General features: G+C 39.6%; 1 protein-coding gene across 17 annotated transcripts in view; it reads left to right on the top strand.

Annotated features, from left to right (window-relative positions):
• Positions 1–12465, top strand: part of Evi5 (ecotropic viral integration site 5) — a 130313-nt gene that overhangs the window by 27570 nt on the left and 90278 nt on the right. For 16 of the 17 annotated variants that reach the window (NM_007964.2, XM_030254128.1, XM_006534780.4 and 13 more), the window contains one exon: positions 5238–5467. In NM_007964.2, the coding sequence (NP_031990.2) occupies positions 5238–5467 (230 nt within the window). Of the gene's footprint in view, positions 1–5237; positions 5468–10091; positions 10118–12465 lie in introns of all 17 variants that reach the window. The other variant, XM_006534784.3, reaches the window with a different exon arrangement.

Here is a 12465-nt window from a genome sequence, read left to right as displayed (position 1 = left end):
TTCACGTGCATGGTTGGGAGTTAATGCTGGCGCCTCAGCTGGGCTTTAGCCAGAGTATCTTCCTTGGACTAATTCAAATCATTAAATTTCTGTACCCTCTCACTCCCAAAGCTGGGGATGGAAGGAGGCCTCACATATGCTGGGCACACACTGTACTCCTGAACTTCATCCTGGCCCCGTTTGGACATCTACCATCTACAACTGCAAGACAAAAGACTTTTTGTGGTACTTTGTTATGGCAGTCCGTGAAAACTAATACAGGCCACCTGTAGAAAACACAGGCTACAAATGCATAGTTAAAACTGGTAGCTTCCCCTTTCACTGTATGTGGTAATGATTCACGCTTATTTTTCACATTTCTGATTTTTTTATTTGTGTCTTTGTTTTCAAAGGCATTTTGCTATGTATGTAGCTCAAGTTTTGAACTTGAAATCTTTATATTTTAGCCTCCTGAGTGCTGGGGTTACAGGTACCACCACACCTGCCTTACATCCTTCTTCATACAGCAGGAGAGGCTGGCCACATATCATCCATGACCCAGGTTTATATGTTAACATTTTTTTGGTGAATGAATACAATACTTTAAAAATTGTTAAGTGTGATAGCTATATAGGATATTAGAAGTTCATTCATTACAATGTGTTACTTAATAATCATAATAAATTATCTAGAAGATAACAAGTGCCTCCTATTCAGGTAATTTGTTTTTATATTAAGAGGATCTATGGAAAGTACAAATAGTTTCTCTGTAGCTTTCTCTGCATTTTCCCCCCTTTCAGTGTTGGGGGTTGAACTCAGAACCTCAGACACACTGGGCAAGCACTAAATCACTGAACTGTGTCTGCCAAGCCTTACTAAATATACTTTCTAATTACATTATTTATATTTTAAAAGGGTGCGTATATATGACAAGTGTGAGTGTTGGTGTGAGAATGAATGGTATATGTGTGGAAGTCTAAAAATAGTGTGCAGGAGTTATTTCTCTGCTTCCACCTTGTTGAGGCAGGGTCTTTCTTGTTTCTGCCATTCTGTTTAATGGGTGTATAAAGGGTGGCCCGACGGGAGCTTCAGCTGTATTCCTGTCCGCAAATCTTGCGTTAGGAAGGTTGGGATTACAGATTCAAGCCACTGTATTTGGCTTTTTGTTGATCAAGCTCAGGTAGTCAGGAATACACAGTGAATGCTTTGGCTTGTTGAGCAATCTCACCTAAGTAGACCTTGTTTAGATGACAATATTGATGCTTTCTGGATATTTTTATTTCTTAAATAATAGCTAATGTAACAGGCAAGGGGGCATATGGGACACACAGCTTTGTGGGTCTTAAATTAGGGACAATACCAAGGAGCAAAGAAAAAGCCCTCATTTGTAGTTTTACTGTACTTACATTCAAAATATTGAATAGAGCCAGAGGTATCTTAGAGATGGAGAGAAAAGCCATAGGGGTACAAATAGCTCTCAGACAAGTGCTGTTTAGAAATAACAGCCTTTCCCAGAATAAGCTTTTCAGAAAAAGATGTAAAAAGGACTTCTGATTAGGCAGGTTGTAAAGTATAACATGCTTTTATCTTCTACTTGTCTTTATTTACTTAATTGAAAAACTCATTTATATGGAGAGATGGCTCAGTGCTGTAGAGCACTGGCTGTTTTAACAGATGACCCAGGTTTGGTTCCAGCACCTACATGTAGCTAATAACAGTCTGTAACTCCAGTTCCAGGAAATAGATGCTCTTTTCTGGCCTCCTTTGGGAACCAGACATGCACATGGTGTACAGACATACATGCAGTAAAAGCACCTATATATTTAAAATAAATAAAAATATTTAAAATTTTATTGGCTTGATATGACTTTAATTTCAGTAAAATAGTTATTGGAAAAACTCTTCTGTTCAGAAGGGAACATATCCTTTTGTATTTCTAAGAATGGAAAGTGCCCCCAATACCGAAATAGAACCAGAAACTACCAGATGTTTTCATACCTGCCCTCCTCTGTATATATGGATGTAAATTTTTTTTTTTTGAGGCATGAGATCTCATATAGCCTTAGGCTGGCCTCAAATTTGGAATCTTCCTGCCTCAACTTTCAGAGTGCCGGGATTACAGGTATGTGCCACCATGCCTGGGCCTGCCTTACTTTTTTATTTGCCTTTTGTGCTTTGCTGATAAATCAAAAGAATTAGCTACATGAATTTCAGCTAAAACAGACTTGAGAGGAAGTTTCCAGGAATAAAGACAGTCCTTATATAACAAGGTACAGTCATTCGTTTCTTCATGATGACTTCGGTCAGAACCGGAGATGTTACCTTCCATGTGTCTGCTGCTGAGCACAATGGCAGCGGGTAATGGATGAGTGAAGACAACAGAAGAAACGCGTTCCTCAGCTTACGAGGACAGACCTACGCGTAGGAGATGCTCTTTTACTTGTGCCCACAGACCAGAGTAGAGTACAGTTAGAAACCAGTAGCTCTATCACTGCATAACTTGTGTTGTAAAGTTAGAAAAATAGTTGGGAAATATAAAATTCTGGACACTAAACCTTATCCTAGAATGATGGGGGATAGAGAGATTTCAAGAGAAAATAAAAATGAAAAAAAAAAAAAAGCAGTGAAAGCAGGTTAAGAGGCTAACGTGAAATGCTGGAGATGTGTGTCAGATAGTGCAGGGAATTACAGGCTGTACAGTGTAAGACTAAAGCCTGCAGAAGATAAGATACATTATAAAATTGAATGTAAAGATGTGAAAAAGTCAAACTAGAAGCAAGTTTAGGATTTCCTTTCTTTTGAGCCGGTTTCGTGTAGCTGAGGCTGGAATCTTGGGATGAACTCAGGTCACCAGGTTGCATGGTAAGCACCTTTACCTGGTGGCAAACCTGGAGCAGCTGTCCTTAGATCCTGCATATGGGAGCCAGATTTTGAACATGGGCAGTGTCGTGGACACTGTGCCTCTTTGGATGCAGGGTGTGCAGCTTGTCCAACCTGTCCCTCAAAGGCAGCCTCACTGACAGTGTTATTAACTCCATGTTGGCCTCCCTGGCTGGGTTCATTCTGACCCATCTCACTAGCAACCTGACAGATCACATTGCAAGTGACACATTGAGAAACTGCTGGAAGTTCTCTAATGTATAGACCTAGTTTTTTGTTTGTTTGTTTTTGTTTTTGATTTATTTTATGTATGTGAGTACCTTGTTGCTCTCTTAACACACATCAGAAGAGGGCATTTGATCCCATTACAGATGGTCATGAGCCACTGTGTGGTTGCTGGGAATTGAACTCAGGATCTCTGGAAGAGCAGCAAGTGCTCTTACCTGCTAAGCCATCTCTCCAGCTCTAGACCTAGTTCTTCTAAGTAAATACTCTGCCCCATGATTCTTTCCTTGGGTCCCATATTTCATCTTTCTTGCTTTTTTTAGGGACTTTCTCCTCAGTAACCAGGGCCATCTGGCATTTTCTGTAATGTTATTTCAGAAGGAAAGACATTCTAGCAGGGAGGGATTCTGAAAAGCAGGAGTTAGCCTGGGGTAAAATCCTTGCCCCATTGGTACTTGCAGCTGAGTCTTTGTTATCTTACATGCTCCACTGCTTTGTGGAATGAATGGCTTAACATGTCTTAGAATATTTTTCCACACTATTCTTTTCCTGCACAGAATTTTCACACTAGGGTGAAGTATAGGATGTGGGGAGAGACCACTACTTTACAGCCTTGGACAATCCATGGTGAGAGTACTGTCTACTGTCAGAAGTTGGAGCAGATTTTTGTACGTGCATTGGTGTTTTAATGTCTGTGCATGAATTACTATACCTAAACTTAAGGGTGGCTGGCATGTTAATTCAGAAGATAGTTTATAGTGCTTTTTCCCCTATCACATAAGATTTGAGTGAGATCTTAAGGTCATAGAAGTATTGCATGGCTTGTAGTCTTTATATAGAGAGAGTTTTGTTTTTGTTTTTTAATTATTGTAAATATACATGTGCGTGTGTTTACACTCATGCATGTGTGCCATGGTGTGTGACAGAGGACAACTTTGTGGAGCGTGTTCTCTCCTTCCATCTTTCATGTGAGTTCTAGAGATCCAGCTCAGGTTCTAGGCATCCGTGAGCATGTTTGCTGGCTGAGCCCTCTTGTTAGTCCACAAGGTCTTTTTAAAGAAACAAGGTTTATCCGTGTGTGGAACCTCAGCACTCAGGCAGCAGTGGCAGGTGAATGTCTGTGAGCTTGAGCACATCCTGATCTACGTAGTGAGTTCCAGGACAGCCAAGGCAATGGAAAGACGAAACAAAAATGAAACAACAGCAAAATGTACTTATTTTATGTATGTGTGTGCCTGGGTATATGTATGTGCACCACATGCATGCAGGTGCCTGTGGAGGCCACACAGGTTATTGGATATTCTAGATGAGTGGTTCTGAACTTTCCTAATGCTGTGTTCTTTATGTTGTGGTGATGCCCAGTTATAAAATTATTTTGTTGCTACTTCATTAACACACAAACACACAATTTCAACTTCATTTTGCTACTGTTATGAATCATAATGTAAATATCTGTGTTTCTGATGGCCTTGGTGAGACCTGTGAAAGAACAGGAAGCCAAGCACTATATAGATTTTTAAGGTATATGCTAGTGAAATATAAATTTTGTAAGACTATGTCCTCTTTTGATATTTTGGAGACAAGGTCTCACTTAGTAGCCTTGATGCTCCTGGAACCAGGAGTATAGGTCAGGCTGGTCTTGAATTCAGAGACCTGCCTTCCTTCTGCCTCCTGAGTGCTAGAATTAAAAGTGTGTGCTGTGCGTTCAGGCTGGGCTTCACTGTATAGCTTGGAAAACACTGTCTGGTTTGTTGATGTTGGAAGCACATAGTAGAGATAAACAGCTCCCAGCCTGGAGAGGTGGCTGTGAGTTAAGAGCATTTGCTGTTTCTCTGGGAACCTGAGCTTGGTTCCTAGCATTTGCATGGCATCACACAGCTGTGTAAAACTCTGGTTTCAGCATCTGACACTGTCTTCTGGCTTCTGAGGACAATTGGCATGGGTATGGTGTATATACATACATGTAGGCAAACATAAAATAAAAACAAATAGATCTAAAAAAATTAGTTTCAAAGTCTGAATGTTAGAATAATAGCTAAACCAGGTTTAATCCCCATCACCTCAGTGATTTTTAAGTACAACTTAGCAGGATCACCAAGTTTGTGGTAATGACTGAAATAAAACTAAAATATGCTTTTTGTTCTTGCCCTTAGGTGGCGACAGACAAGGTGGCAGAAAAGCTGAGTTCTACTCTCTCATGGGTGAAGAACACAGTATCGCATACAGTCAGTCAGATGGCCAGTCAGGTGGCAAGTCCATCTGCCTCACTACACACTACATCCTCATCTACCACACTGTCAACACCAACACAGTCACCATCTTCCCCATCAAAGTTGAGTCCAGACGACTTAGAACTCCTGGCTAAGCTGGAGGAACAAAACAGGTGAGTGCAATTGCTGGACATTTCTCTTGATTATCATACAAACCAAACGTCCGCCTAAGAATGCTTGTTTCCTTGTTTCTGGGGTGTTGTTTATCAGAATTATGTAACATACAGCTTCATGCATTGCCTGAGGACATTTGTTTAAGACTAAGATATGCTTTAGCTAATAGCACTCCCCATTCCTTTCTTAGCATTTTTGACTCTAAATCCTTCATGAATTTTATGAATTATTAGGGCAAAACTAATTTTTAAAAGTGTTTTAGAGCTGAGGAGTGAACCCCGAGGCCGTGCATGCTAGGCGGGCGCTCCCTTACTGACCTGTGTTCTCAGTCCCCCTTCTTATTGTAAACTTTCTAAGTAGTTTCCTTTGGTTAAAATATAAAATAATTCAGTCAAGTCTAGGTATCTGATTTTATTTTAGAGTGAGAAATCCTATAGAAGCCAAAGTGTCCCATTCCCATAAGAGCAAGACAGGAATTATTTCCTTAGTTAGGAATCCTGGTTCTGTTTTCTTTGAACTCATTAGAGATGAGTGTTGGTGCAGTCCTACGATCTGAGCACTCAACAAGGCAGAGCCAAACTCTGAGCTTGAGGCCAGCTTGGTCTATATAGTGAGTTCCAGGAGTCTCTGGACCATCATCTTCAACAGAAAGTAGGGAACAGCAGCTCTTTGTGCCTGGTCACGGTACAGTGCTATAGCTCTAAGGGTAAAGGATAAGTTTTTTTTTTTTTGTTTTTGCTTTTGTTTTTTTTGTTTGTTTGTTTGTTTTTTTTTTTTTTTTTTTTTTTTTTGAGACAGGGTTTCTCTGTATAGCCCTGGCTGTCCTGGAACTCACTCTGTAGACCAGGCTGGCCTCAAACTCAGAAATCTGCCTGCCTCTGCCTCCCGAGTGCTGGCATTAAAGTGCACCACCACTGCCCTGCATTGTTTGGTTTTCTTGAGACAGAGTTTTTCTCTGTAGAAACTGTCTGCTGTTTCTGCCTGTCCTGGAACTCAGTCTATAGACCAGGCTATAGACTTTGAACTCATAGAGATCCAGCTGCCTCTGTCTCCTAAGTAGTGGGATCAAAGGTGTGCGCCACTACCACCTGGCCGACAATTGGTCCTGACATATCTTCTTTGATTATTAAAGTTCGTGTTCATGTTCATGGCTAGGGTCATGGAAATTCCAAATGTGTTGTCAATGCAGATGTCACTGTTGTGGGGTAGAGGCTGAGAAGTGTCTAAGCAAACCAAAGTAGAGTTAAGACAAGATGTGGTTACCTTCATCACTTTAGTTGTGATCAAACATTTGGGTCTCCTGTAGCCCAGGCTGAGGGAGATCTTGAACTTCCTGTTCTCCTGCCTTTTATCTGGTGAGTGCTGGTGCTACAGGCGGTGCACCACACACAGTTTATGTGGTGCTGGAGATTGAATCAAGAGCATTGTGTGCTAGGCAAGCACTCTACCAACTGAGCTACAGCCCTAGACCATGATCATGGCTTTGAATTTTAGCCATTCTGGTAGGTATTGATACTACATGGTTTTATTTTGCTTTACTTTCACTTTATTTATTTATTTATTTTTTGGTCTTTTGAGATAGGATCTTTTGTTTGACCTGAAACTCACTGTGTAGCTGAGGAGGATGCTGCTATCTCCCAAGTTCTGGGGTTACAGGCATGTGCCACCATGTCTGGCAATAATGCATTAAAAAAAAAAAAAAGAATGATTTACTTTTTAAAAAAATAAATCTTTTTAATTAATTAATTTATTTATTTATTATATGCAAGTACACTGTAGCTGTCTTCAGACACTCCAGAAGAAGAAGTCAGAGCCACCATGTGGTTTCTGGGAATTGAACTCAGGACCTGTGGAAGAGCAGTTAGTGCTCTTTACTGAGCCATGTATCCAGTCCCCAAGAATTATTGACTTTTAAGTATATGAGTGTTTGCAGGCATACATGTCTGACCATCATGGGTGCCTAGTAGCTGCAGAAGTCAGAAGAGGGTGCTGGATTCCCTAGAGCTGGACTTACAGGTGGTTATGAGTTGTCACGTGGGTGCTGGGAACCTGGGTCCTCTGTAAGAACAGCGAGTGCTGTTAACTTCTGAGCCATCTCTCTAGCCCCAGTAGTGCATGTGGACTCATTTGTTTTTCTACTGATGTTCATGTATTCTTATTACATGTTTGCTTGTTGTCTGCACATATCTTTTGCTGTTGCTTTTTAGAGGCAGGGTTTCAATAGATAGCTTTGGCTGACTTGGAACTCACAGTATAGACCAGGCTGGCCTTGAACTCAGACATCCACCTGCTGCTGCTTTACCAGGGCTAAGAGTGAAGGCAGGTACAACTATGCCTGGATTATCTTTGATTTTACAAATTTATGTTGTTTGCTTTAGTGTATCTGAGAATTCTTTTTTTTTTTAATTATTTTTATTTGATCTTGTGGGTATAGGTGTTTTGCCTGCATATATACATATCATATATGCATGCCTGGTGCCCATGGAGGCCAGAAGAAGGCATTGGATCCCCTGGAACTTGAGTTAGAGATAGTTAAGAGCCATTGTGTAGATCCTGGTAACCAAAATCAGCTTCTCTGGAAGAGTAGTTGGTGCTCTTAACTGCTGAGTCATCTCTCCAGCCACTGTTTTGAGAATTCTTTAAGATGCAAATTTGTTCTCAGGAGGTTGATTTTCATATCTTCCTTTTCCATTGGCGTTTGTCATTCTCCTAAAATATCTTTTGAGGAATAGAAGTTGTGTATGTGTGTGCATGTGTGTACAAATGGATGTGGGTGTGTGTTCAACATGGATGTAAGTGCATGTGTGAAGGTAGAGGCCAGAGATTTATGCTGAATGTCTTCTCTGTTGCTTTCCACTGTGCTTTTTGGGTCAGTGTCTCCTTGAACCTGAAGCTCATTGATTATCTGGCTAGCAAGTTCCAGGGACCTGCCTGTCAGTGTTCTCCCTCTCACACCCTCCACTGGGGTTACAGGCAGTGGCTCCATGCCCAGCTTTTCCGTGGGGCAGATGATCCAAACACAGATGTGACCTCATCGTGTTTGCACAGGAAGTGCCTTATTGACTGAGCCACCTCCTTCAGCACCTAGATTCTACAGCACCTACAGTTCTGATGAAGTACCAGCTTAAAGATTGACCTCCAGGGACTGTGCATTCAGTGACCATAGATCATACAAAATATCTTCTATATATTCTTATAGTTTTACTTTATTGATGTTAAAAGAGATGGCACCTCACTGGATTGCTAGCTGCCCCCCATACTTCTGGATTCAAGTGATTTTTATTAAATTTGCTTGTATGTGATACAAGATCAGAGTTTTGAGAAGCTTTTTAAGATTTTTATTTTATGTATATGGGTGTTTTGCCTACATGTATGTGTGTGTGTATAATATATATATATATATATATATATATATATATATATATATATATATAATCAGTCCAGCACATATATGCCTGATGCTCACTGAGGCCAAAAGAGGGCCTTGGCCCTCCTGAACCTGGAGATAGACAGTTGTGTGCCTATTTGATTGTTTTATGGCATCTGTTAAAATAACTATTATTTTGAGACAGGGTCTCTCTGCTGTATATATAGCTCTGGCTGTTCTGGAACTCCTGTGTGGTCCAGACTGGCTTCCAAGTCCAGAGATCTGCCTGCCTCTGTCTCCCCAGTGCTGGAATGAAGATCGTGTACCATACTCAGTTCCTTTATTTGCTTGAATTTTTTTTTTTTTAATTAATTGGATACTTTAGTTAGACCTCAGTTGTTCATAGATTTTTCAGTCTGTTTCTGCACTCAGTCTCAATCTGTTCATGTGTATTGATTATTGGTCATAAGGTGGACTGTTTTGCCTTTCATTATAGCTTTGTAATAGGTTTGGAAATCAGATATTCTCATGTGGTACTTTGAGAATGGTTCTGTAGGCTCAGGAATTTCAGTGTTTGGCCTCTGGTGGAGCTGTTTTGGTGGAAAAGATTTGGAGATGTGACCTTGTTGGAGGTGTGTCACTGTGGGTGACCTTGAGTTTTCAAAAGCCCATGTCAGGCCTAGCAGAAAGATACATTTAACTTTATTAAAAACAACAAAAATCCAAATAAAAATTTGAACTTGAAGAGCTAGCTTTCTTCCTCTCCTTTACCCTGCCATCCTCTCGTTTCTCTGACCACTGGTAAGGAAGTCGTGTAGTTTACAGGTAAAAAGTGCTTGGCAGAATTACTACACCAGCATATATTCCATGGAGACTCCGCTCCTGATATCTGGTAACTGATTTAAGTGGTAGAAAAGTGTGAGTAGGTATGGGGGACTTTTGGGATAACATTGGAAATGTAAATGAGGAAACTACCTAATTAAAAAAAAAAAGAAAAGTGTGAGCAATGTTGCAGGAAATTAAGATGTAAGACACATGAGAACAGAGAATCATTTTCATTTACATGGTTTCATTGCAGCTATTTCTTTAAAAAAAAAAGTATATGTGGCAGCCCCAGAAAAATGTGAAGAAATAGTTTAGTGCAATTTCAGAGATTTGTTTGAAGAAAGTTAATAATTGATAGAGAAAGTTGAAATAAGACAGATCTTTATGGTTTGTGTTAATGTGCTTTTCTTTTTCTTACTAAAAATACAAAGGCATTGGCAGAGATGAATTTAAGGAGGTAAGCGTCAAGTATGGACATTTTATTTTACTTCAGTGGGGGAAATGTTACTGTTTGAAGGTGTGAACTACCTATCTATCTGTGGGGTTTAAATTTTGGCATTGCTCCTATTGCTTAGCACTTTTCAGTGTGTCACTCAGGGAGACACAACAATGATGAAACAGCCATTTATATTACATATGTTTTTAAAATGTAATTACTATGAATCTTTGATACCCTAGTCTAAATGTCTATGTAAGATCTGTACAGTTTAGTATTTTAGCTGCTAGTCCACAGAGTTGATGGGCACTTGAAATGTGCCTAGTCTGGCTTAGATATACTGTAAGTGTAAACTATACTAGATTTTGAAGACTTGTTTTGAAAAAAGTCATAAATGGGGACTTAGGTTGAGAGCAATGACTGCTCCTCCAGAGGTCCTGAGTTCAATTCCCAGTAACCACATGGTGGCTTACAACCATGTAAAGTTCTGGCACCTTCTTCTGGTGTGCAGGCATACATGCAGGCAGAACATTGTACATAATAAAATAAATCTTAAAGAAAAAAGTCATAAATCATCAATTTTAAGAAAACTGACTACATATTAAAATGACATTAGCTCTGTCTGCTGGTTCATGCTTGAAATCCTAGCACTTACAAGGCTGAGGAAGAAGGGTCACTACAAGTCCCAGGTCAGCTTGGGGTACAGAGAGAGACCCTATCTCACAATAAACAAAGAAACCCAAATAAAATCAATTATAAAAATTAGTCACTTTTTAATTTTTTGAAATGTGGCTACTGCCTGGAACTTTTAAAGATTGTGTAAGTGGCTTGCGTTTCTGTTGTGCAGTCTGATCTAGATGGTCTACTGTTTATTAAATACTTGAAAAAAATCTTAGAAAAGCAGCATTACCTCAGTTTCCCTAGGATACCCTATAAAACATCCAGCAAAATTCACTAATGAATGAAAATATTACAACAGATACTTCAACTTTATGTCAAAAAGTATATCTTTAAGAAAGATTTATTTTTATTTAGTGTGTCTGTTTGTCTGAATGTGTGTGTAAACTTGTGGAGTCCAGAAAAGGCTGGAAAGGGAGTTGGAATCCCTAGACTGGAGTTAGTTATGGTTGTGAGCCAGCATGTGTGTGCTGAGAACTGAACCTGGGTCTCTTACAAGAACAGCAAGTGCTTTTAACCAGTTGTGCCATCTCTGCAGCCCAATATCTCTGTGTGTGTGTGTATGTAAATTATATAAAAATACATTTACACTCTGACACACATATTATAGGAAGGCACTTCATTTGAATTGGTTTCATTTTTGTGAGTTTTTTTTTTTTTTTTCTTCCCTCTCTTTCCAATGAAGGCAGGATTTTATTTAGAATATGAGACTAGCTCAGATTCTCTCATGTAATCTAGGCTGGTCTCAGCCTCAGCCTCAGCCTCCCAAGTGCTGGGGTCACAGGCATCCACTATCATGCCTGGCTGAGGATTATTTTTTCTCAGTTCTTTGTATAAAGGACTCTTGAACTTCTTGAGCAGTCATTTAAAGAAACAGCGCAAGTAAGACTGGAGAGAGAATGTCATGTTGATTCTTTTTGTGTTGTTTTCAATGCTAAACTCTTGTGGTTTTGTTATTTCTATTGACTAGTGAGGAATCTGTATGTGTTGACCTGAGAGCATGTCAGTCTCATATGTCAGGCATGGAGTTTTGTTGCAGTCTGAATGTTTGTGACAGCAGAATTCTGTGTTGGATTCTAATTTGGAACATAACAGGTTGAGCCTTTGGGAAGCTCTTTTCTCATGGATGGGATTAATACTGTTTAAAAAAGAGACTTTAGGGGTGGCCTACAGGCAAACATTCTGTATACATAATCTTTTTTTTTAAGAGACTTTTTTTTTGTAGAACATGATTTTAAGATTTTCAACTGTTTATATTCAACAAACAGTAGTTATTTTAAGATATACTTCGTTGTTATGTCTCCTTTTTCATTTCTGATTTTATTAATTTGGATACTGTCTCTGTGCCCTCTGGTTAATTTGGCTAAGAGTTTATCTATCTTGTTGATTTTTCTCAAAGAACCAGCTCCTGGTTTGGTTGACTTCAGAACTGATTTTGATTATTTCCTGCAGGCTACTCCTCTTGGGTGCATTTGCTTCTTTTTGTTCTAGAACTTTCAGGTGTGCTGTCAAGCTGCTGGTATAAGCTCTCTCCAGTTTCTTTTTGTAGGCACTTAGACCTATGAGTTTTCCTTCTCCTACTGCTTTCATTGTGTCCCATAAGTTTTGGTATGACGTGTCTTCACTTTCATTAAATTCTAAAAAGCTAAAAAGAGACTTTTTAGGGAGCCTATGGCAGTGTCTGTTATGTG

Source organism: Mus musculus, chromosome 5 (assembly GCF_000001635.26).
Source record: "Mus musculus strain C57BL/6J chromosome 5, GRCm38.p6 C57BL/6J".
Lineage (NCBI taxonomy): Eukaryota > Metazoa > Chordata > Mammalia > Rodentia > Muridae > Mus > Mus musculus.
This window is presented reverse-complemented; position numbering and strand designations above follow the sequence as displayed.